We start from the raw sequence: 24756 nt of genomic DNA, 5'->3' as shown, positions 1-24756 counted from the left end.
GATATGTGATTTTTTAATTTACTCTTTTGATGTGTGCATACTGCTGATTACTTTCTTTCTTTATTTCTGACTGCACTGGGTCTTCATTATTGCCTGTGGGCTGTCTAGTTGCAGAGGGTTTCTCTCCTCGGAGAGCACAGGCTCTAGGCGCATGGGGTTCAGTAGTTGCGGCCCATCGGCTCAGTTGCTTTGTGGCATGTGGAATCTTCCAGGAACAGGGATCGAACTCATGTGCCCTGCATTGGCAGATGGATTCCTATCCTCTCTGCCACCAGGAAAGTCCAAGACATATGGTCTTTTTTCATTATGTATGTCCAATTTCTGCATAAGAGGTAAAACTTTGCTTGATTTAATTTTCTCAGTAATGTCATTATTTCCTTCAAAGCTGTACGTGTGTGTTAGTCACTCAGTCGCATTCAACTCATTGTGACCCCAAGGACTGTAGCCCGCCAGGTTCCTCTGTCCATGGGATTCTCCAGGCAAGAATACTGGAGTGGGTTGCCATTCTCCTCTCCATCAAAGCTGTACCTGGAGGAATAAATGTCATCCAATGGCCTTGAAAAATCACACCAGGGTGTCGGAATTTATCTTCTGTGGACTTACCCAATCTCAAGAGCTGAGTGCACTCCTATTTTTCCTTTTATCTATAGTTTATGTAACAACTGTGTTTGCAAATGTTGCCATCATGGTCACTGTGAGCTGTGAGTCTCGCCTCCAGACCCCCATGTACTTCCTGCTCCGCAACCTCTCCGTCTTGGACATCTGCTTCTCCTCCATCACCGCCCCCAAAGTCCTAGTGGACCTTCTTTCGGAGAGAAAGACCATCTCCTTCCGTGGCTGCCTCACACAGATGTTCTTTTTCCACCTCCTCGGGGGCGCAGACATCTTCTCTCTCTCAGTCATGGCCTTTGACCGCTACGTGGCCATCTCCAAGCCCCTGCACTACGTGACCGTCATGAGTCGGGGGCGGTGCATTGGGTTGATAGTGGCCTCCTGGGCTGGGGGCTTCGTCCACTCCATCGTGCAGATCTCCCTGTTGCTCCCCCTCCCCTTCTGCGGACCCAACGTTGTGGACGGTTTCTACTGCGACGTCCCCCAGGTCCTCACACTCGCCTGCACAGACACTGCTGTCCTTGAGCTCCTGATGATTTCCAACAATGGCCTGGTCACCACCCTGTGGTTTGTCCTGCTTCTTGTGTCCTACACAGTCATCCTGACGATGCTGAGGTCCCACTCTGGGGAGGGCAGGAGGAAAGCCATCTCCACCTGCACCGCCCACATCACGGTGGTCACCCTGCACTTTGTGCCCTGCATCTACGTCTACGCCCGGCCCTTCTCCGCCCTCCCCATGGACAGGGCTGTCTCCATCACCTTCACTGTCATCATTCCTGTCCTGAACCCCCTGATCTACACCCTGAGGAACCAGGAGATGAAGGCAGCCATGAGGAGACTGAAGAGGAGATTCATGCTTTCTGAAAGGGGATAGTCTCCTTATAGATTGTGGATCAAGATGTAAGTATATAATTGAAATATTTTCTTAAAATATTAGCTGTCATATTCAGGGGCTCAACTGTACATAGACAATTAACTAGACCAGGATGGCACAGGTACAAAGGACCAGCGACCTGGAACACCTGTATCGGAAAAGAACGCCAGCAGGAAGTTACGGGAAAGAACCTAGTTCTTGAAGAGTAATTGACAACAAGCCAGGCACAGATACGGACTGTACTAGAAATGGGTGTCCAGTCAAAGGGTGAAAGACAGCACTCTGACATCCAGGTAGGCAGTAGGCCACCGGGGCCTCTGTCTCAACAAAGCAGGGATACAGCTTCTGGGTCCCAATGCAACGATAGTTCCCTATGACTATTTCCTAAGCATATGCTAGGTACCAAACTCTGTCTGGGGACATTCTTCTCTATCATTTCTGTTCTATCAGCAACTTTGGGCCTACTCTTTCAATCAGCTCATCTATAAAATATACTGGCACAGCCCCCCACAACCATCTGTTACACGTAAAGGGTTTTAGTTTTGAAGGATCTCCATTGCCTGCCACTCTCTGTGACTTTGTCAGACTTAGACATGACCTGGGACTCACACCATCTGATTTGGTGAAGTGGCTACATGTAAGTGCAGCCAGTGGGACCGCCTGCCCTACTGCCCACAACACTGCCTCGGGCATAAGCCAGTTTGGTTGAAAAAAGAAAAATTCATATCCAAGCCAATAAATGCTTTTATTTTTCCTATGTGTACCTGTTTACCATTTCCCTTATTGCAGTGTTTTAAAAATTCCATAAAACTTCAAATTAGTACATCTAATTCTCCTTTATATTCTCGGGGTCTAAAATAGTGTCTGACCCATAAAAGCTTTAAATAAGTGTTTCAAATACTTGGAAAGGGATTAAATGAATGTATGTAAGAATTTGATGCCAAATTCTACTTAATCTTGGTTTTTTAGTATTTAAAGATGGCATTACTTCTTCCGGGACTTCCCTGGTGGTCCAGTGGTTGAGAATCCTCACTTCCACTGCACAGGTTTGACAGGGGGCATAGGTGTGATCCCTGGTTGGGAATCTGATCCCACATGTCCTATGACGCAGCCAAAAAAAATTAAAAAATAAAGTAACATTGACTTTACTGCTTGAACAGATGCTCCTTCATGGAAGTCAAAGGAAAAGGAAATGATTGAATCAGAGTGTACTATGATCTTGCACTCTAAGCTTTATACAGGACCACATCCCTTTATTTTAATTTACTAGGGCCAGGTAGGTTTTCCAATTTCTAATTTCTTAAAGTCTAGAAAGATCATACAGTGCATGTATTATAGATTACACTGTTTCTCCTATGTCATACCAAGTGAATTGTTTCTACTTCATGAAATGAGACACAGATGGAACTTCAAGTATTTTCTATAGCAACTATACTTACCATATTTTAATTGAAAATGTCATCCACTGTAAAATACATTTGCCACTCTAATAACAGCTAGGTAGTAAAAAAGAAGAGCTACCATATTACACACACTCATTGATTTTAAGATGCATCTTAATTTCAGGGACATTTAAATGTGAAGGAAAGAAAAGATTCATCTTAGAATTTAACAAACTCAGTATTCAAAAATACAAAATAATCAGTCCCTGTCTCATGCACGCACATACACACACACATACACTTTCCCAAAGAGAGACAGATATAAAGCAAACAAGTTTTATTTTGCCAATCCTATGTTTTAGGAGCACAAAAAACTGCCATTAATTCAGTAGTACAAAACAGACTGTTTCTAACCAAATTCTGACCACCTATAACACATTTATTAAACCTTTCCCCAGTATTTATGCTTCCCTGGTAGCTTAGAGGATAAAGCGTCTGCCCACAATGCGGGAGACCTGGGTTCGAACCCTGGATAGGGAAGATCCCCTGGAGAAGGAAATGGCAACCCACTCCGGTATTCTTGCCTGGAAAATCCCATGGACGGAGAAGCCTGATAGGCTATAGTCCATGGGGTCGCAAAGAGTTGGACACGACTGAGCGACTGCATTTCACTTCGCTTCATAACACATTTATTATTATGGGCATTATGTTTATATATTATTTATATTTGTTTCTTAGTATTAAAATAAATTTTGAAACTCCAGTGTTTCCTCACTTTAGGGACCAAAGATACTGGTACTATAGTTCTTCACTGTGGAAGTAAGGAAAATATTTCTCTTATCTTATGGAAACCTAATAAGATATTCCCTTCTAAGAAAGATCCTATTATTCCCCAAAGACCCAGGCACATTCAAGGGTTACACTTCTGGGTTTTGGTGTTCCGCGCAATGCTGCGAGGGGAAGACCAGAAGCTGACAACGAAACACTTCAATTAGCTTTAGCAGAAGAGAAATGGAGGAACCATAGAGCATTAAGGATGAATTCAGGAAGATCCGAGACCATGGAGAACTTGCCTGCTCTCTACACTATTTTCCAAGGAGAGGTTGCTATGGTCACAGACTATGGAGCCTTTATCAAAATCCCAGGCTGTTGGAAGCAAGGTCTGGTCCATCCAACTCACATATCATCCTGTCGCGTGGATAAGCCCTCTGAGATAGTAGATGTTGGCGACAAAATGTGGGTGAAACTTATTGGCCGAGAGATGAAAAATGATAGGATAAAAGTATCCCTCTCCATGAAGGTTGTCAACCAAGGGACTGCGAAGGACCTTGATCCCAACAATGTTATCATTGAGCAGGAAGAGAGGCGGAGGTCATCCTTCCAGGATTACACTGGGCAGAGGATCACCCTCGAGGCTGTCCTGAACGCCACCTGCAAGAAGTGTGGCTGTAAAGGCCACTTTGCAAAGGATTGTTTCATGCAACCAGGTGGGGCCAAGTATTCTCTGATACCTGATGAGGAAGAGGAGAAAGAAGAGCCAAAGTCAGCAGAGTTTGAAAAGCCTGACACCACGAGAAATTCTTCTAGAAAAAGAAAGAAAGAAAAGAAGAAAAAGAAACATAGTAACCCAGAGGGATGGAATGGGGAGGGAGGAGGGAGGAGGGTTCAGGATGGGGAACACATGTATACCTGTGGCGGATTCATTTTGATATTTGGCAAATCTAATACAGTTATGTTAAGTTTAAAAATAAAATAAAATTTAAAAAAATAAATAAATTAATTAAAAAAATAAATAAAAATAAAATATACTGAAGAAAATGTAAAAAAAAAAAAAAGAAACAACTGCCACACATTGTGATTATATAATAATAAAACTCATCACCAAAACTATCTGCTCCCCTCCCAACTACTAAAATAAATAGTCTTTGTTGAATGGTAAAAAAAAAAAAAAAAGAAACATAGAGACAGGAAGTCATCTGACTCTGACAGCTCAGACTCTGAGAGTGATACAGGCAAGAGGGCAAGGCACACATCAAAGGACAGCAAGGCAGCAAAGAAGAAGAAGCACAAGGAGTGAGATCGGAGCGTAGAGAGGGTGCTTGAGAGAAGGAATCCGGAGCCTGTGCTTTGAAGCCCTGGCTCCTGGAAAGACTCCGTAGTGAGAATATGGCCTCCCACCCTCTTCTCTCCCATGGGAGATGGCGTCCCCTTGTGCCACAGGCAAGTCTGGAAGCTAGGTATCAAAAGCATCTGCCTGAATGAGTTGTTCCCTTATCACTCCTGGGCCCTTTGCAAGTGACCCCTGCAGCTCTCCCATTCATTCACCCACCTTCATTCAGCAGGAGGTCGTATTACCCTCTCCAGCTGCCACTGCCAGAGCCAGATTCCTGTACCGGAGTCCAGGCTAGAGCCACAGGAACTGCTGTGGGGTGAGTCTGGCTGTAGTTGAACAGAGTGAGTGGCCCCTACCTATTGTCCTACCTACCCTGGCCTGATTGGTGGATGGTCTCTGTGACATCCAGCACATGGGCAGAGGGAGACTGGCAGTATGAGGGAGAACACGGTAAGAAGTGGTGCTGACTTTCTCCATTCCCCCAACATGATTCTGCTGTGTTAGAAGTGACAGCCAGGGGTCACAGCCAGAAAAATATTGTTTGCAGTGATTCAGCTTGTTTGTGACATTCCCGCAGACCACTGAGCCAGACAGCTCAAGCCGAAATCATTGCTTTACTTTGTATTTACTACAGCGTGAGTCAACTGCTTCCATTTCAGGTTTCTGCTTAAATTCCTGGTACTAAGTGAAAAAAAAAAAAAAAAAAGTCACACTTCTTTGGTGGAACAAATAAATACATGCTATGAACTTGTAGCCTACTAAACAAAAGAAGACTCAAAGCACTGAACATTTACAGGATGGAAAAGACCATATAATTTCCATAGAAAATATAGTTAATAAAAAATGGGCTAAAAGAGAAAACACCTTAGCAAATCAATAATTATAGATGAACTGAAAAAATTGCCAAAGACAGATCTTTTGAAAAAATTTTAGATCCAAATAACTTTGTGGATGATTTCCAATAAATATTCAAGGATCCGGTAATTCCAGCTTTATTTTAAATTTTAGAGCACTTCTTAATACAGTCTATAAGGATACCATAACCCTATTGACCAGAGAAGGCAATGGCACCCCACTCCAGTACTCTTGCCTGGAAAATCCCATGGACGGAGGAGCCTGGTAGGCTGCAGTCCATGGGGTCGCTAAGAGTCGGACACAACTGAGCAACTTCACTTTCACTTTTCACTCTCATGCATTGGAGAAGGAAATGGCAACTCACTCCAGTGTTCTTGCCTGGAGAATCCCAGGGATGGGGGAGCCTGGTGGGCTGCCGTCTATGGGGTCGCACAGAGTCGGCCACGACTGAAGCGACTTAGCAGCAACCCTATTGACAAACTATATAATAGCATCTAATTGATCTAATTATATCATATATCTAATGTAGGTAAACACACCAATCACATCTTTAGAGATAGATGTAAAATTCTTGTAAAATATTAGCAAGTTCCACAGCAATGCATTATGTAATAACAGCAAGGTCAAGTAGAATTTATTCCAGTTTCAAAAAGAAATATTAATATAATTCACTGCATATGAAAAGGTGCAATTATTTCAGTGGCTCAGAAAATATTCATCATAAATCAGCCCACATCACTGGAAAGCAAAACATACTTAAGAAGCCAGGAATTGAAAAAAAAAAAAAAGTGACCACCTCAATAAAGAATATTAACAGGAACTATGTAGCAAGTATTATGTGTGTGCTCACTCTTGGGGTCCCATAGACCGTAGGCCACCAGGCTCCTTGGAACTGTCCTTGGAATTCTCTGTCCTTGAAATTCTCTAAGCAAGTGGGTTAGTCAGTCCCATCTCCAGGGGATCTTCCCCACCCGGGAATCAAACCCAGGTCTTCTGCATTGCAGTTAGATTCTTTACCATCTGAGCCACAAAAACTGTTAACTGACAAAAAGCCTGAAGGAAGATAACTACCAGATTAAGATTATCTGGGTTTATGAAATATTATTAAAAGATCCAACCCCATGGATTCAGTAACCTCTTTTTTTTTTTTTTTTTTTTGAAGGCTTATTGAAAATATCAACTATTTGGGTACCTGATTTTAAAAATAAATCTAATATAAAGGCCAGTCCACAGGCAAAGTGGGCCTTCTTGCACCCCAGCCAGCAGCCGTGGAGCACCACTACAAGCCCTGGCGGCTGTCATGACCTTTCATTAAGAGGCCTCACGTTCCGAACACAGGTGTGCTTTAGTTTAGATAGACATTAAGATTTAGTTCTGAAATCTGAGGACACAATCCACAAGATAAAATCATAGTGTTTTCTTCTATTACGAAGATCCAGTATGATAACTGATCCATATTAAACTACCTTTCCAGACAGGCAGAAATTATGCTTGCAAGAACACAGAACAAAATTGCTCAGAATGTTTAAAACTCATATTTGAAAAGCAGTTCACAATATTCCATCTAAATTGCACAGAAGACCCCAGTGATCACTAGGAAATCTACCAGTCCAGTTTTTCCAACCCAAGCAGGTCCAAATATTATACTTAATGACTAAATATTAAAACAGTTTTTATTACTGTCCTTAATAGAGGATAATACCTGCCATCAACACTAATATTAATTATTGCACTTCAATTCATTTACAACTCAAAAACACAAGAAAAATGACAAAGCATAAAAATGTGGGAAAATTGCGGGGGGGGAGTTATTATTCTCAGATATTAAGATGCTACACCACAACTTCTGTAAGGAATTCACTGAAATATTATCGAAAATAACAAGAGAATTCAACTCAATGGTAACACATAAAATCAAATTACATGCACCATTGTTTTCCAATACACCATCAATATCCATAGAGAAAAAGTAATCAGAGCTATTTTAGGCAAAACAAAAGAGCACATATCATGAAACAAAGTCCTGATTTAAACATGCACACTCATTGCTTCTTGCAAACATCCACTTACGTGCATATCAGAATTCACAAGAAGAAAAGGGAAAGGCTCAGGACAAAAAATAAATATAAAGCAGAAAACCAGAGAATTGAATACTCCTCCACAAGTGGAAGGGTAAGCTGCATAAAAAATCATCCCACCAGCAGAGATTACAGTGAAACTCATTTGCCTCAACCTGAACTTCGTGTGGAAAAAGAATCATCTCTTCTGAGACTTCAAAACCCTGACACAAGTCTCAGATTGAAGTTTACACTGCCTATGAAATAGGAAACACCAAAAGGAAGAATTAACAGCAATGCAGGGTTAATAATGCCTTGTGATGCCTGAAAGAAACAAATATTTCCCTATCTGAAGGAATGCACACTAAACCTAAGCCTTTGAAGATTTCCACATAAATAGCTTGAGCACAAATTCATAGAACAAAATTTTAAATACATGCAGAAACAAGTCATTATTAGCAAGAATCACAAGAAACAACCAAGGACTTCCCTGGTGGTCCAGTGGTTCAGAATCTGTCTTCCGATGCAGGAGAGAAGGGTTCAATCCCTGGTCAGGGAACCAAGATCCCACGTGCTGCAGGGCAGTTGAGCCTGTGAGCAGCCAAGAGTCAGCAGGCCACGACAAAACCAACACAGTCAAATAAACAGAACGACCAGAGCACAATGTGATCCTCAAGGTCTTTGAATACGGAAGTAATCAGATACAGAACGCAAAGTAAACTCAAAGCTAAAAACAAAAATTAAAGTTTTTAAATGAGCAAGAAAAAAGATAATAAAAGAGAAAAGGAAATTTGTAAACAGAATAAAATAAAACTTCTAGAAATGAAAGCTGAATATGAACTGAATAACTCCCTGAAATGGGACACATATGAGATAGAATACACAAGAAGGATGGGTAAGATATGTAGGAAAGATGAACAAATCTAATAAATAATATATCTGACATGAGTTCCAGAATGAAAAAAATAATAGGAATGAAAAAATAATAGGAAGGGTCACTATTTTATGGGATATAACAGGGAAATTTCCATGACTGATGAAAAATACAAATTCTCAGATTCATAACACATCATCCTAGAATACTTGAGGAATAGAGTCACATATAGTCACAAAAGTATAAATCACAAAATACAAAACGAGCATCACTTTTATACACTAACAACAGTCTATCAGAAAAATTAAGAAAACTACTGAATTTATAACTGCATCAAAAGAGTAAAATACTTAGGAATAAATTTAACCAAAGAGATGAAATATCTGTTCACTGAAAACTATAAAATATTGATTAAAGAAATTGAATAAAATACCAATAAATGGAAAGATAATCCATGCTAATGGACTGGGAGAATTATTATTACAAAACTTACATTCTACTCAAAGGTAGCTACAGATTCCATGTAATCCCCATCAAAATTCCAAAAGCAATTTTCACAAAAATAGAAAAGCAATCCTTAAATTTGTGTGCTACCACAAAAGACTCCATAGTCAAAGCAATCCTAAGAAAGAAAAAAGCTAGAGGCATCACACTTATCATTTGAAACTGTACTATAAAGCTATAGTAATCAAAACAGCATAATACTAGCAGAAAAATAGACATAGAGACCAATGGAACAGAATCAAGAACCCAGAAATAAATCCATACAATTGCAATCATTTAATTTATGGGTCCGGAGGTGGGGGGAAGCCAAGAATATACAATGGGGAAAGGATACTCGGTTCAATCAATGTTGCTGGGAAAACTGGATAACCACATGCATAATATCAAAATTGGGCCCATATCTTACATCACTCACAAAAATTCACTTGCATGGATTAAATATTTAAGTATAAGACCTGATACCACAAAACTCCTAGAAGGAAAATGGAGGGAAAGCTCCTTGACTTGGTCTTGGCAATGATTTTTTGAGTCTGACGCCAAAAACACAAGTAACAAAGCAAAAATTAACAAATGGGGCTGCATCAAATTAAAAGCTTCTCAACCTAATGTCCATCGACAGATGAATAAAGAAGACGTCATACATATATATAATGGAATATTAATTAGCCATTAAAAATAATGAAATGCCATTTGCAGCAACATAGATAAACCTGGATATTATCAAACTAAGTGAAGTAAATCAGATAAAGACAAATATCATATGATATCACTGATACATAGAATCTTTAAAAAAAATTATACAAATGAACTTATTTACAAAACAAAATCAGATTCACAGATTTAGAGAACAAACATGATTACTAGTGGGGGAAGAGTCCAGAGAGGGGACAGATTGGGAATTTGGGATTGACATGTACACGTGCTATAATTACAATAAAATGCATTTCCATGGGGAAAAAAACTAAAAAGTATCTGCAAAACAAAATACATAATCAACAAATGAAAAAACAACCTAAAGAATGGGAGAAGATATTTATAAATCATATATCAGGTAAGGGGTTAACATACAAAATGTATAAAGAACTCATACTACTCAATAGCAGGAAAAAATTTTTCAATTTTAAAACAGGCAAAGGAACTGAATAGATCTTTTTCCAAACAAGACATACAAATGTCAACAGGTATATGACAAGGTGCTCAACATCGCAAAACATCAGAGAAATGCAAATCAAACTCACAATGAGATATTACTCAACATCTGGAGTAGGTTGCCATTTCCTTCTCCAGGGGATCTTCCCAACCGAGGGGTCAAACCCAGGTCTCTGGGTTACAGGCAGATTCCTTACCACTGAGCCACCAGGGAGGCCCTCTATTAGAATAGCTAGAGTCAAAAAGACATGAGGTAAGTGTCAGCAAGGACATGGAGAAGAGGAAATCCTTGTGCACTCTTCCTGGGGATATAAATCGGTACAGCCACTTGGAAAAACAATATAGAGGTTTTTCAAGAAATTGAAGGAGAACTACAAATGATCTAGCAATTCCACCTCTGGGTATATATCCAAAGGAAATGAAATCAGGGTCTAGAAGTATAAGAACTCCCATGGTCATTGTAGCTTATTCATAATGCCCAAGATATAAAAACAATCTAAGTGTCCATCAGTGAATGAATGGATAAAGATGTGGGTAAATATATATAATATATATAATATAAATAAATATAAATATATACTAAATATGCATTTAAACATATTTATATAATTATATATTTATATTTATATATAATATAATATATTATACATATAATATATTATATTATATTATAATTAAATATATATAATTATCATATTATTTTATTATTATATAATAGTATATGTTATATAATTACAGTATATTATATATTATATTATTTATATTTATATATTATATTATTATTATTATCTTATAATAATATAGTATATAATATAGTATAATTATATAACAGTATATACTATTATATATTTTATTGTATAATACCTTATTATATATTACAATATAGACAATATATAATATATTATATTATTATCATAAATTATAATATATATTATCAGATCAGATCAGATCAGTCGCTCAGTCGTGTCCGACTCTTTGTGACCCCATGAATCGCAGCACGCCAGGCCTCCCTGTCCATCACCAACTTCCGGAGTTCACTCAGACTCATGTCCATCGAGTCAGTGATGCCATCCAGCCATCTCATCCTCTGTCGTCCCCTTCTCCTCTTGCCCCCAGTCCCTCCCAGCATCAGAGTCTTTTCCAATGAGTCAACTCTTCACATGAGGTGGCCAAAGTACTGGAGTTTCAGCTTTAGCATCATTCCTTCCAAAGGAATCCCAGGGCTGATCTCCTTCAGGATGGACTGGTTGGATCCCCTTGTAGTCCAAGGGACTCTCAAGAGTCTTCTCCAACACCACAGTTCAAAAGCATCAATTCTTCGGTGCTCAGCCTTCTTCACAGTTCAACTCTCCCATCCATACATGACCACAGGAAAAACCATAGCCTTGACTAGACGGACCTTTGTTGGCAAAGTAATGTCTCTGCTTTTGAATATGCTGTCTAGGTTGGTCATAACTTTCCTTCCAAGGAGTAAGCGTCTTTTAATTTCATGGCTGCAGTCACCATCTGCAGTGATTTTGGAGCCCAGAAAAATAAAGTCTGACACTGTTTCCACTGTGTCCCCATCTATTTCCCATGAAGTGATGGGACCAGATGCCATGATCTTCGTTTTCTGAATGTTGAGCTTTAAGCCAACTTTTTCACTCTCCATTTTTACCTTCATCAGGAGGCTTTTTAGTTCCTCTTCACTTTCTGCCATAAGGGTGGTGTCATCTACATATCTGAGGTTATTGATATTTCTCCCGGCAATCTTGATTCCAGCTTGTTTTTCTTCCAGTCCAGCGTTTCTCATGATGTACTCTGCATATAAGTTAAATAAACAGAGTGACAATATACAGCCTTGATGTACTCCTTTTCCTATTTGCAACCGGTCTGTTGTTCCATGGCCAGTTCTAACTATTGCTTCCTGACCTGCATACAAATTTCTCAAGAGGCAGGTCAGGTGGTCTGGTATTCCCATCTCTTTCAGAATTTTCCACAGTTTATTGTGATCCACACAGTCAAAGGCTTTAGCATAGTCAATAAAGCAGAAATAGATGCTTTTCTGGAACTCTCTTGCTTTTTCCATGATCCAGAAGATGTTGGCAATTTGATCTCTGGTTCCTCTGCCTTTTCTAAAACCAGCTTGAACATCAGGAAGTTCACGGTTCACATATTGCTGAAGCCTGGCTTGGAGAATTTTGAGCATTACTTTACTAGTGTGTGAGATGAGTGCAATTGTGCGGTAGTTTGAGCATTCTTTGGTATTGCCTTTCTTTGGGATTGGAATGAAAACTGACCATTTCCAGTCCTGTGGCCACTGCTGAGTTTTCCAAATTTGCTGGCATATTGAGTGCAGCACTTTCATGGCATCATCTTTCAGGATTTGGAATAGCTCAACTGGAATTCTATCACCTCCACTAGCTTTGCTCGTAGTGATGCTTTCTAAGGCCCACTTGACTTCACATTCCAGGATGTCTATTAATTATTATTTATTATATGTAATATTATATGTATGTATTAATATAGTATTATATATAATATAATATAATTATATGATTATAATATATATGTAATGTGTATATATGAATTTTTTCATATGTACATATAATATATACATATATATTATATGTACATATATATTTTTATATATGCATAGATAATACATATATATTATTATTATTATTATTATTTACTGACTGAGCCACCAGGGCATAAGTCAATTATATTTCTACAAAGGTGGGAAAAATACTCATCTCAAACACACAACAAGTATACATAGAGTTTTTATCATGTAGACTAGTTTAATATACTAAAACAAAATCGAAAGCAGGTATATTCAAAGCCATCAGCATTCTAGAAATAAAGCACATTCTATATGAAATGAAACCGTTTGATGAATTGAATTGATATTAAATTACTATAATTGTGTGGACAACGTTACTAACGTCCTTATCTTGCTGTGTGGAAACAGAGTCCGCGTGGGTGCACTATTGAAAACAAGAACGCCGTGTGGTCCCCAAACATCACCTCAGTCGCGTTTCTCTCTGTGAGGAGACCCATGAGACTGCGAGCACCCTGTGCAGACTCCGAGACCAGACGAACAGCAAAGGATTTGAGGTCCAGTTTTCTTTTTCTAGCTTTTGGCAGTGGAATTAAAACTCACTGTCTGTGGTGTCCTCTGAGCCTAACACCCCAGCAACTGGACCTTCAGGTCTCTCGGAAACAGTCAGTGTCGTGTGTTAACAAAGTTCTGATTGAGCTGTGGACAAAGGCACAGATTTCACCAGCTGCCTCTAAATAATCTGGACACCAATTAAAATGTGTGTATGTTTGTGTGTGCATCTTGGTGACTTTTAATAGCTCCCACTGAAAATTCATCACCAAGGGCGTGCTCAGGCACCTGACTTCCCTTCCTTGTCCAGTAATATTCCGTCCCCAGTTCTTCTATGAGGCCAGACGTCAAGGGAGCTGTGCGTAAGACACACTGACAGAACCTGAAGATGTGAGCCTTTGAATCTGCCCTTTCGCTCCTGAAAGGGGAGAAGAGACACTAAGATATTTAGTCTCCAAAGGGCTTTACCTTCAGAAACAAAATTTTCAAGATAATGTCACCAGCTTTTTGTTCTGCACTTGACCCAATGGCACACACTTCAGACTTGGAGTTTCAGGATCAAAGGAATTAGGTAAAGACATTTAACTTCTAGCTGAGGTTAAAGATTATACACAGAGAAATTCAGATGTCATTACTGACTTTGTAAAAATAGTTAGATGTTTATACTTCTCAGTTCTATGAAATATTTCAGAGCTAAGATGGTCATCTCAGTGACAGCAAAGGTGGGTGTTAACCATTGGAAAGAAGGGTGTTATGTTAAGAGGAATCCAGAAATGTGATCCATTCGCTGTGATTTTCAGAGCCCCATTCTGCCAACAGCTTATCTTCAAACAGACTTTATCAAACACTTTTGTTATACAAAATTAGTATGTCTATATATATGTGTGTGTGTGTATTTAATATATATCATTCTAATGATACCAGTGTCTCTCCCCACTGTGACCCCCAGCTCTTTATCCTTGACCCACAGAAGGAGAGAGGCAATGGAGAGCTTGCCCGATACAGTCTAGACTACGTCTCAGAACGGGGCCGCTGTCCTTATTGTCTCCCTCAGATTCAAACAAGAATCACGTCAGTTATACAAGATGAACATGTTCCGGAGATTTGCTGCGCACGACTGTGGCCACAGTTAACAATAACTAAGTCTGCATGTGAAACTTTTGATGAGAGGGTAGCTCTCATGTTTGTGTTTTGACCACAATAAGAAATATTAAAACATCCTTGGAGGTTTCGATTTACACATTGTTTCAGCCTGGAGTATTGCAGTTCATGCGGTCACAAAGAGTCAGACACAACTGAGCAACTGAACATCGTTTCAGTCTGTTCTCCAACAGCAAATATAAAATATTTTCAAACACTTATTAGGTAAATTGTCTCATCAGTATAATCACAGTGACAAGTTACCTACACAAAATAGTAAACTGTAGTTCTAAGAAATTCTGTATAAAACAGCCTAGTCAAAGGAAACTGACTCATACACAGCAACACTGTAATCAGAAACAGGTGATATCTCTTTTTTTAGCACGTCAACAGAATATTTAGGGAATTCCCCAGTGACAGATTGGTAAAGTATCTGCCTGCAATGCGGGAGACCTGGGTTCAATCCCTCGGTCAGGAAGATCCCCTGGAGGAGGGCATGGCACCCCACTCCAGTATTCTTGCCTGGGGAATCCTCATGGACAGAGGGGCCTGGTGGGCTACACAGTCCATGGGGTCGCAAAGAGACAGTCACGACTGAGCTACTAAGCACAACAGAACATTTACTAAAAGCATGTTAAACTTGTAGACTATCGGTTCACAATGCCTAGAACTATGTCTTCTCTTTTAACAAAGATATGGTTTGAATATGAAAAATGCTTCAGAAAGCTCCTGACACCAGTGGAGAATGAACTTATGATTGCCAGAGGGGAAGAAGGGCAGGAAGAGATAGTTGGGGAGTTTGGGATGGGCATGTACACTCTGCTGTATTTAAAATGGATAACCAACAAAGCCCTACCGTGTAGCACAGGAATTGAGTTACCTGGGACCCTAGACGGGAGGTGCGTTTAGGGGAGAGTGGACACATGTGTATGTATTGGGCAAGTCCCTTTGCTGTCCAACTGAAATGACCACAATGTTGTTAACTGGCTATATGCCAATATAAAATAAAAAGCTTTTTAAAAAGTAAAGAAAAACATGATACAAATAAAAAAGAGAACATCTAATGAAAAATTAATTGGTGTGAAATTAAAAATGATAATATTTTAAAACAAAAGCATATTAAATGAAATTAGATGTAAATTAAAAGTCCCTACTTAACACAAATGCTTTTTCTTTTCAAAAATAGTTTTATGGGAAAACAATTAACTGAATGATTTCTCATATGATAATTTGATTGAGTCACCAAATGGATTGCAATCTTAAAAATTTGGACAATTCAACGCATTGCAAACACTGCAGCAACCTGAGGAATACCTGAATTGCCTTCATAGAAGAAAACAAAATGAATACGTGAGCACTGCCATATGAAGTAGACTTCAGAATACAGACAGAAAGAGGATGAGTCCATGGAGCTGGGAAACGGCACCAGGGTGAAAGAATTTATTTTCCTTGGCCTGACCCAGAATCAAGAACTGAGCTTGGTCTTATTTCTCTTCCTCCTTTTGGTGTACGTCACCACTCTGCTGGGAAACCTCCTCATCATGGTCACGGTGACCCGGGACTCTTGCCTTCACACCCCCATGTACTTTTTGCTCCGGAATTTATCTGTTGCCGACATCTGCTTTTCCTCCATCACAGCCCCCAAGGTCCTGGCAGACCTTCTGGTCCAGAGAAAGGCCATCTCCTTCAATGGCTGCTTCACCCAGATGTTTTTCTTCCATCTTATTGGAGGGGTGGATGCATTTTCTTTGTCGCTGATGGCACTGGATCGGTACGTGGCCATCACTAAGCCCCAGCACTACGTGACCGTCATGAGTCGGGGGCGGTGCATTGGGTTGATAGTGGCCTCCTGGGCGGGGGGCTTCGTCCACTCCATCATGCAGATCTCCCTGTTGCTCCCACTCCCCTTCTGTGGACCTAATGTGCTGGACACTTTCTACTGCGACGTCCCCCAGGTCCTCACACTCGCCTGCACTGACACCTTTGCCCTTGAGCTCCTGATGATTTCCAACAATGGCTTGATCTCTACCCTGTGGTTCGTCTTCCTCCTTGTATCGTACATGGTCATATTATTACTAATAAGGTCTCAGGCCAGGGAGGGCAGGGGGAAAGCCATCTCCACCTGCACCGCCCACATCACGGTGGTCACCCTGCACTTCGTGCCTGCATCTATGTCTACGCCCGGCCCTTCTCCGCCCTCCCCATGGACAGGGCTGTCTCCATCAACCTCACTGTCATCATTCCTGTCCTGAACCCCATGATCTACACCCTGAGGAACCAGGAGATGAAGGCAGCCATGAAAAGACTAAGCAGAAGATTCATGCAGTTTGAAAAGGGATAGTCTCCTTATAGGCAGTGGACCAAGATGCAAGTATACAACTGAGATATTTTTTAAATATTAGCTGTCATATACTGGGGCTCAACCATACATAGACAATTCACTATACCAGGATGCACAGATACAAGGGACCAGTGACCCAGCACATCAGTATCGAACAGGAACATCAGCAGGAATCCAGATACACAGAAGAACATATCCCTGGAGTGCAGTTGACAGCAAGCCAGGCACAAATGTGAACTGTAATGGAAGTGGGGTTCCGAGAAATGGTGAAGGATAGCACTGCAAGGTCCAGGCAGGGAGAAGGCCACAGGGACCCTTGTCTCAACAGAGCAGGGACCCAGCAGCTGGGCCCAGCTCAACAACAGTTACCCTATAACTGTTTCCTAATCCCTGGGCCGGGAAGATCCCCTGGAGAAGGCAATGGCCACCCGCTCCACTATTATTGCCTGGGAAATCTCATGGACAGAGGAGCCTAGTGAGCTACAGTCCATGGGGTCCCTAAAGGGTAGGACATGACTTAGTGACTAAGCACCAAAAGTACCAAACACTGTAAATCTTCTCTATCATTTCTGTTTTGTCAGCCACTTTGGGCCTTCTTTTTAGTCAGTTCATCTGTAAAATACACCAGCAGAGCCCACCACAATCATTCGGTATATGTAAAGAGTCTCAGTTTTTAAGGATTTCCATTGCTTTTCACTTCTCATGATTTTGTCAGACTTGCATGTGACCTGGGTCTTATACTGTTTGATTTTGTAAAGTCCCCATATGTAACGATAGCCATGGCAGCATCCGCAGCTGCCTGCCCTGCTGTTCACGTCACTTTCTCAGGCGTAAACTAGTTCGACTGGTTGAAAAAAGAAAAAGCCATACCAACTCAACAAATACTTTTATTTTTCCCTGTGTATACTTCTTCATCATTCCCCTTACCACTGTGCATTTTGTTTCTTTCTAATATTTTTATGAAATATAGTTGATTTACAATGCTCTGTTAGTATCTGCTGTACAGCAAAGTGACCAGTTACACATATACATGTATGCACTCTTGTGTAGATTCTATTCCTATACAGGTCATTACAGCATATTGAATAGTCTCCTGTGCTTTTCAGTGGGGTTTTTATTAGTTACCTATTCTATATACATATTAGTTATCTATTCTATAGATAGAATATATCTATTCTGTATATACATATCTATTCTATATATAGCATATGTCAAGTCCAGTCTTCCAATTTTTCCCTCCCCACAAATTTGCTTTCTACATCTGTGACTTAACTTCTATTTTGTAAATACATTGATTTGTACCATTTCTTTTGATTTAACATGTAAGCAATAGATGGGGAAACAGTGGAAACAGTGTCAGACTTTATTTTTCTGGGCTCCAAAATCATTACAGATGGTGATTGCAGCAATGAAATTAAAAGACGCTTGCTCCTTGGAAGGAAAGCTATGACCAACCTAGACAGCATATTCAAAAGCAGAGACATTACTTTGCTAACAAAGGTCCATCTAGTCAAGGCTATGGTTTTTCCAGTAGTCATGTATGGGTGTGAGAGTTGGACTATAAAGAAAGCTGAGTGCAGAAGAACTGATGCTTTTGAACTGTGATATTGGAGAAGACTCTCGAGAGTCCCTTGGACTGCAAGGAGATCCAACCAGTCCATCCTAAAGCTAATCAGTCCTGAATATTCATTGGAAGGACTGATGCTGAAGCTGAAACTCCAACTCTTTGGCCACCTGATGAGAACTGACTCATTGGAAAAGACCCTGATGGTGGAAAAGATTGAAGGTGGGAGGAGAAAGGGACAACACAGGATGAGATGGTTGGATGGCATCACCTACTCAATGGACGTGAGTCTGAGTGAACTCCGGGAGTTGGTGATGGACAGGGAGGCCTGGCGTGTTGCAATCCATGGGATCACAAAGAGTCAGACATGACTAAGTGAACTGAACTGAACTCATAAGCAATATTTGTCTTTCTCTGACTTTCTCAGTGTCACAATCTCCAGGTCCATCCATGTCGCTGCAGATGGCGTTATTTCATTCTGTTCTATGGCTGAGGAACACCCTGCTGCATACATGCACGTCTTCTTCATCCATTCTTCTGCCGATGAACACTCAGGTTGTTTCCACACCCCCACTCTTGTAAAGAGCACTGCAATGGTCACTGGGGTGCACCTATCCTTTCCAGCTATGATTTTCTCTGAATATATGCCAGGAGTGGGGTTACTGAACCATATGGTAGCTCTATTTTTAGTTTTTTAAGGATCTCCATACTGTTCTCCATATCCCTTTTCTCTACACCCTCTCCAGCATTTACTGTTTCTAGGGCTTTTTGATGATGGCCAGTCTAACCAGTGTGAGGTGGTACCACATTGTACTTTTGATTTGCATTTCCCTAATAGTAATGATGTCAAGCATGTTTTCATGTACCTTGAAATGAGAATATTCTCTCACATTATACACAAAAATAATTTCAAAGTGAGTTAAAGACATAAATGCAAGACTAGCTGCTATAAAACTCCAATAGGAAACATAAGCAGAACACTCTGACATAAATCATAGCAAGATCTTTTTGATCCTACCTCTAAGAGTAGTGAAAAGAAAAACAAAAATAAGCTAATGGGACCTAACCACGTGCATTTAGACTGGTGCACCACAACTAGAGAGCTTGCACACTGGAGCTGTGCACCAAAACGGAGACCCAATACAGTCAAAAAATAAGTGATAATTTTTTAAAGAATGTGGCCCTGGGATTTCTTTGGAAGGAATGATGCAAAAGCTAAAACTCCAGTACTTTGGCCACCTCATGTGAAGAGTTGACTCATTGGAAAAGACTCTGATGCTGGGAGGGATTGGGGGCAGGAGGAGAAGGGGATGACAGAGGATGAGATGGCTGGATAGCGTCACTCACTCAATGAGTTTGAGTGAACTCCGGGAGTTGGTGATGAACAGGGAGGCCTGGCATGCTGTGATTCATGGGGTTGCAAAGAGTCGGACATGACTGAGAGACTGAACTGAACTGAACTGAATGTAAACAAGACACTAAAAAGATAACAAAAGAAAAAAGTAGATTTGTAAAAAGAATGAAAAAGAACTCTCAGACATGAAGGCTATAAAACTGAATAACTACCTGAAACTACTGAAGAAGAGATCTTTGTGCCCTGTCGGTGGAAATACAAACCGACTCAGCCACTATGGAAAGTGGTACAAACATTCTTCAGGAAATTGAAAGGTAGAATTACAAAAGACCTAGCAATTCTACCTCTGGCTACATGTCCAAAGGAAAAGAAATCAGGATTTAGAAGAGGTATCAGAAATCCCATGGTCATGGTAGCATTCTTCATAACATCCATGATATGGAAATAATCTAAGTGTTCATCAACAGATGAACAGATAAAAGTGTGGGTAAATACATATATAATCAGCCATTTAAAAAAAAAAAAGGAAATCCTGCCATTTACAATAATATGGATGGACCTTGTAAAATAAGTCCTAATGAAATACATCAGCCAGAGAAAGACAAAGACTGTGTGATCTCATTTATATGCGGAATCTAAAAACCTAAATTTAAACAGAGCTGGTTTCCAGGTGTGGGGAGGGTGAAAGAAATGAGGAGATGTTGGCCAATATGCATAAAGCGTAGTGTTAGTCCCTCAGTCATGTCTGACTCTTTGGGACCCATGGACTGCAGCCTGCCAGGCTCCGCCATCCATGGAATTCTCCAGACAAGAATACTGGAGTGGATAACCATTCCCTTCTCCATGGGATCTTCCCAAATTGGGGTTTGAACCCAGGTCTCCTGCATTGCAGACAGATTCTTTACCATCTGAGCCACCAAGCAAGCCCCAATGAGCATAAATTTCCTGTTAAAATATAATAAAGTTTGAGAGATCTAATACCCAGTGAGGTGATTCTATTCACAATATTGTATCATTTGCTTCAAAGTTTCTAAAGGAGTACATCACAACTGTTGTTGTTTTGTTGTTGTTGAGTCATTAAGTCATGTCTGACTCTTTTGTGACCCCATGGACTGTAGCCTGTCAGACTCCTCCGTCCATGTGTTTCTCTAGGCAGGAGTACTGGAGTGGGTTGCCATTTCCTTCTCCAGCGGATCTTCCAGACCCAGATATTGAACCTGCAACTCTTGCACTGGCAGACAGATTCTTTACCACTGAGCCACCAAGAAAGCTCACAGCTTAAATGATCTCACCTCAGTAAAGAATTGGTATATAGGTGAGATGATGGAGTTTTTAGTTAATACTACTAAGATAACCATTTTGCAATATTCCATAGGGACCTGGAATGTCAGGTCCATGAATCAAGGCAAATTGGAAGTGGTCAAACAAGAGATGGCAAGAGTGAATGTAGACATTCTAGGAATCAGCAAACTAAAATGGACTGGAATGGGTGAATTTAACTCAGATGACCATTATATCTACTACTGCAGGCAGGAATCCCTCAGAAGAAATGGAGTAGCCATTATGGCCAACAAAAGAGTCCAAAATGCAGTACTTGGATGCAATCTCAAAAACGACAGAATAATCTCTGTTCATTTCCAAGGCAAACCATTCAATATCATAGTAGTCCAAGTCTATACCCCAACCGGTAACGCTGAAAAAGCTGAAGTTGAACGGTTCTACGAAGACCTACAAGACCTTTTAAAACACCCAAAAAAGATGTCCTTTTCATTATGGGGGACTGGAATGCAAAAGTAGGAAGTCAAGAAACACCTGGAGTAACAGGCAAATTTGGCCTTGGAATATGGAATGAAGCAGGGCAAAGACTAATAGAGTTTTGCCAAGAAAATGCACTGGTCATAGCAAACACCCTCTTCCAACAATACAAGAGAAGACTCTACACATGGACATCACCAGATGGTCAACACCGAAATCAGATTGATTATATTCTTTGCAGCCAAAGATGGAGAAGCTCTATACAGTCAACCAAAACAAGACCAGGAGCTGACTGTGGCTCAGACCATGAACTCCTTATTGCCAAATTCAGACTGAAATTGAAGAAAGTAGGGAAAACCACTAGACCATTCAGGTATGACCTAAATCAAATCCCTTATGATTATACAGTGGAAGTGAGAAATAGATTTAAGGGCCTAGATCTGATAGATAGAGTGCCTGATGAACTATGGAATGAGTTTCATGACATTGTACAGGAGACAGGGATCAAGACAATCCCCATGGAAAAGAAATGCAAAAAAGCAAAATGGCTGTCTGGGGAGGCCTTACAAATAGCTGTGAAAAGAAGAGAAGTGAAAAGCAAAGGAGAAAAGGAAAGATATAAGCATTTGAATGCAGAGTTCCAAAGAATAGCAAGAAGAGATAAGAAAGACTTCCTCAGTGATCAATGCAAAGAAATAGAGGAAAACAACAGAATGGGAAAGACTAGAGATCTCTGCAACAAAATCAGAGATACCAAAGGAACATTTCATGCAAAGATGGGCTTGATAAAGGACAGAAATGGTATGGACCTAACAGAAGCAGAAAATATTAAGAAGAGGTGGCAAGAATACATAGAAAAACTGTACAAAAAAGATCTTCACGACCCAGATAATCACGATGGTGTGATCACTCATCTAGAGCCAGACATCCTGGAATGTGAAGTCAAGTGGGCCTTAGAAAGCATCACTACAAACAAAGCTAGTGGAAGTGATGGAATTCCAGTTGAGTTAAATCAAATCCTGAAAGATGATGCTGTGAAAGTGCTGCACTCAATATGCCAACAAATTTGGAAAACTCAGTAGTGGCCACAGGACTGGAAAAGGCCAGTTTTCATTCCAATCCCAAAGAAAGGCAATGCCAAAGAATGCTCAAACTACCGCACAATTGCACTCATCTCACATGCTAGTAAAGTAATGCTCAAAATTCTCCAAGCCAGGCTTCAGCAATACGTGAACCGTGAACTTCCAGATGTTCAAGCTGGTTTTAGAAAAGGCAGAGGAACCAGAGATCAGATTGCCAACATCTTCTGGATCATGGAAAAAGCAAGAGAGTTCCAGAAAGACATCTATTTCTGCTTTATTGACTATACCAAAGCCTTTGACTGTGTGGATCACAGTAAACTGTGGAAAATTCTGAAAGAGATGGGAATACCAGACCACTTGACCTGCCTCTTGAGAAATTTGTATGCAGGTCAGGAAGCAACAGTTAGAATTGGCCATGGAACAACAGACTGGTTCCAAATAGGAAAAGGAGTACGTCAAGGCTGTATATTATAACCCTGCTTATTTAACTTATATGCAGAGTACATCATGAGAAACGCTGGACTGGAAGAAAAAGAGGCTGGAATCAAGATTGCCGGGAGAAATATCAATAACCTCAGATATGCAGATGGCACCACCCTTATGACAGAAAGTGAAGAGGAAGTCAAAAGCCTCTTGATGAAAGTGAAAGTGGAGAATGAAAAAGTTGGCTTAAAGCTCAACATCCAGAAAATGAAGATCATGGCATCTGGTCCCATCACTTCATGGGAAATAGATGCGGAAACAGTGGAAATAGTGACAGACTTTATTTTTTGGGGCTCCAAAATCACTGCAGATAGTGACTGCAGCCATGAAATTCAAAGACGCTTACTCCTTGGAAGGAAAGTTATGACCAACCTAGATAGCATATTCAAAAGCAGAGACATTACTTTGCCAACAAAGGTCCATCTAGTCAAGGCTTTGGTTTTTCCTGTGGTCATGTATGGATATGAGAGTTGAACTGTGAAGAAGGCTGAGCGCCGAAAAATTGATGCTTTTGAACTGTGGTGTTGGAGAAGACTCTTGAGAGTCCCTTGGACTGCAAGGAGATCCAACCAGTCCATCCTAAAGGAGATCAGTCCTGGGTGTTCGTTGGAAGGACTGATGCTAAAGCTGAAGCTCCAATACTTTGGCCACCTCATGCGAAGAGTTGACTCATTGGAAAAGACTCTGATGCTGGGAGGGATTGGGGCCAGGAGGAGAAGGGGACGACAGAGGATGAGATGGCTGGATGGCATCACTGACTCGATGGATGTGAATCTGAGTGAACTCCGGGAGTTGGTGATGGACAGGGAGGCCTGGCGTGCTGCGATTCATGGGGTCGCGAAGAGTCGGACACGACTGAGCGACTGATCTGAACTGAAGCATTTTGCAGTGTATAATGTGTCAATCAACACCTTGTATGTGCCCTAAACTTACACAACTCATGTGTCTGTTTGTTGTTGTTTTGTTCAGTTGCTCAGTCGTGTCCGACTCTTTGCAGCCCCATGGACTGCAGCATACCATGCTTCCCTGTCCTTCACGATCTCCTGGAGTTTCCTCAAGTTCATGTCCATTGAGTCTGTGATGCTATCCAACTATCCCATCCTCTGTTGTTCCATTCTCCTCCTGCTTTCAACCTTTCCCAGCATCAGTGTCTTTTCCAATGAGTCAGCTCTTCGCATAAGGTGTCCACAGTATCCTCTGCTAGCATCTTCTCCTTTGCCTTCAATCTTTCCCACCATCAGGGTCTTTTCCAGTGAGTCAGCTCTTTGCATCAGGTGGCCAAAGTATTAGAGCTTCAGCTTCAGCATCAGTCCTTCCAACGAATATTCACGGTTCATTTCCTCTAGGATTAACCGGTTTGACCTCCTTGCTGTCCAAGGGACTCTCAAGAGTCTTCTCCAGCACCACAGTTTGAAGATATCAATTCTTTATATCTCAAAAAATGTGGGGAAAAATACCCATCTCAAACACACAACTTGTATCTGGCAGTTTTTATCTTTGTAGATTAATATACTAAATGTACA

At 40.6% G+C, this 24756-nt stretch overlaps 2 protein-coding genes and 1 pseudogene across 2 annotated transcripts; all 3 read left to right on the top strand.

Annotated features, from left to right (window-relative positions):
- Window positions 1–424: 424 nt before the first annotated feature.
- Window positions 425–2168, top strand: LOC102396009 (olfactory receptor 4D9-like). Its single transcript, XM_006068084.4, has one exon. The coding sequence runs from the start codon at window positions 551–553 to the stop codon at window positions 1484–1486; it is 936 nt and encodes a 311-aa protein (XP_006068146.4). The 5' UTR covers window positions 425–550; the 3' UTR covers window positions 1487–2168.
- Window positions 2169–3792: 1624 nt separating this feature from the next.
- Window positions 3793–5276, top strand: LOC102395683 (nucleolar protein of 40 kDa-like). The gene is made up of 2 exons (XM_044929072.2): window positions 3793–4485; window positions 5177–5276. Exons 1-2 carry the CDS (start codon window positions 3905–3907, stop codon window positions 5274–5276), a joined length of 681 nt encoding a protein of 226 aa, XP_044785007.2. The 5' UTR covers window positions 3793–3904.
- Window positions 5277–16060: 10784 nt separating this feature from the next.
- LOC102395347 lies at window positions 16061–16995 on the top strand (annotated as a pseudogene).
- The last annotated feature ends 7761 nt before the right edge of the window (window positions 16996–24756 follow it).

Source organism: Bubalus bubalis, chromosome 16 (genome assembly GCF_019923935.1).
Source record: "Bubalus bubalis isolate 160015118507 breed Murrah chromosome 16, NDDB_SH_1, whole genome shotgun sequence".
Taxonomy (NCBI): Eukaryota; Metazoa; Chordata; class Mammalia; order Artiodactyla; family Bovidae; genus Bubalus; species Bubalus bubalis.
The sequence above is the reverse complement of the archived record's forward strand: the minus strand, read 5'-3'. Positions and strand labels throughout refer to the sequence as shown.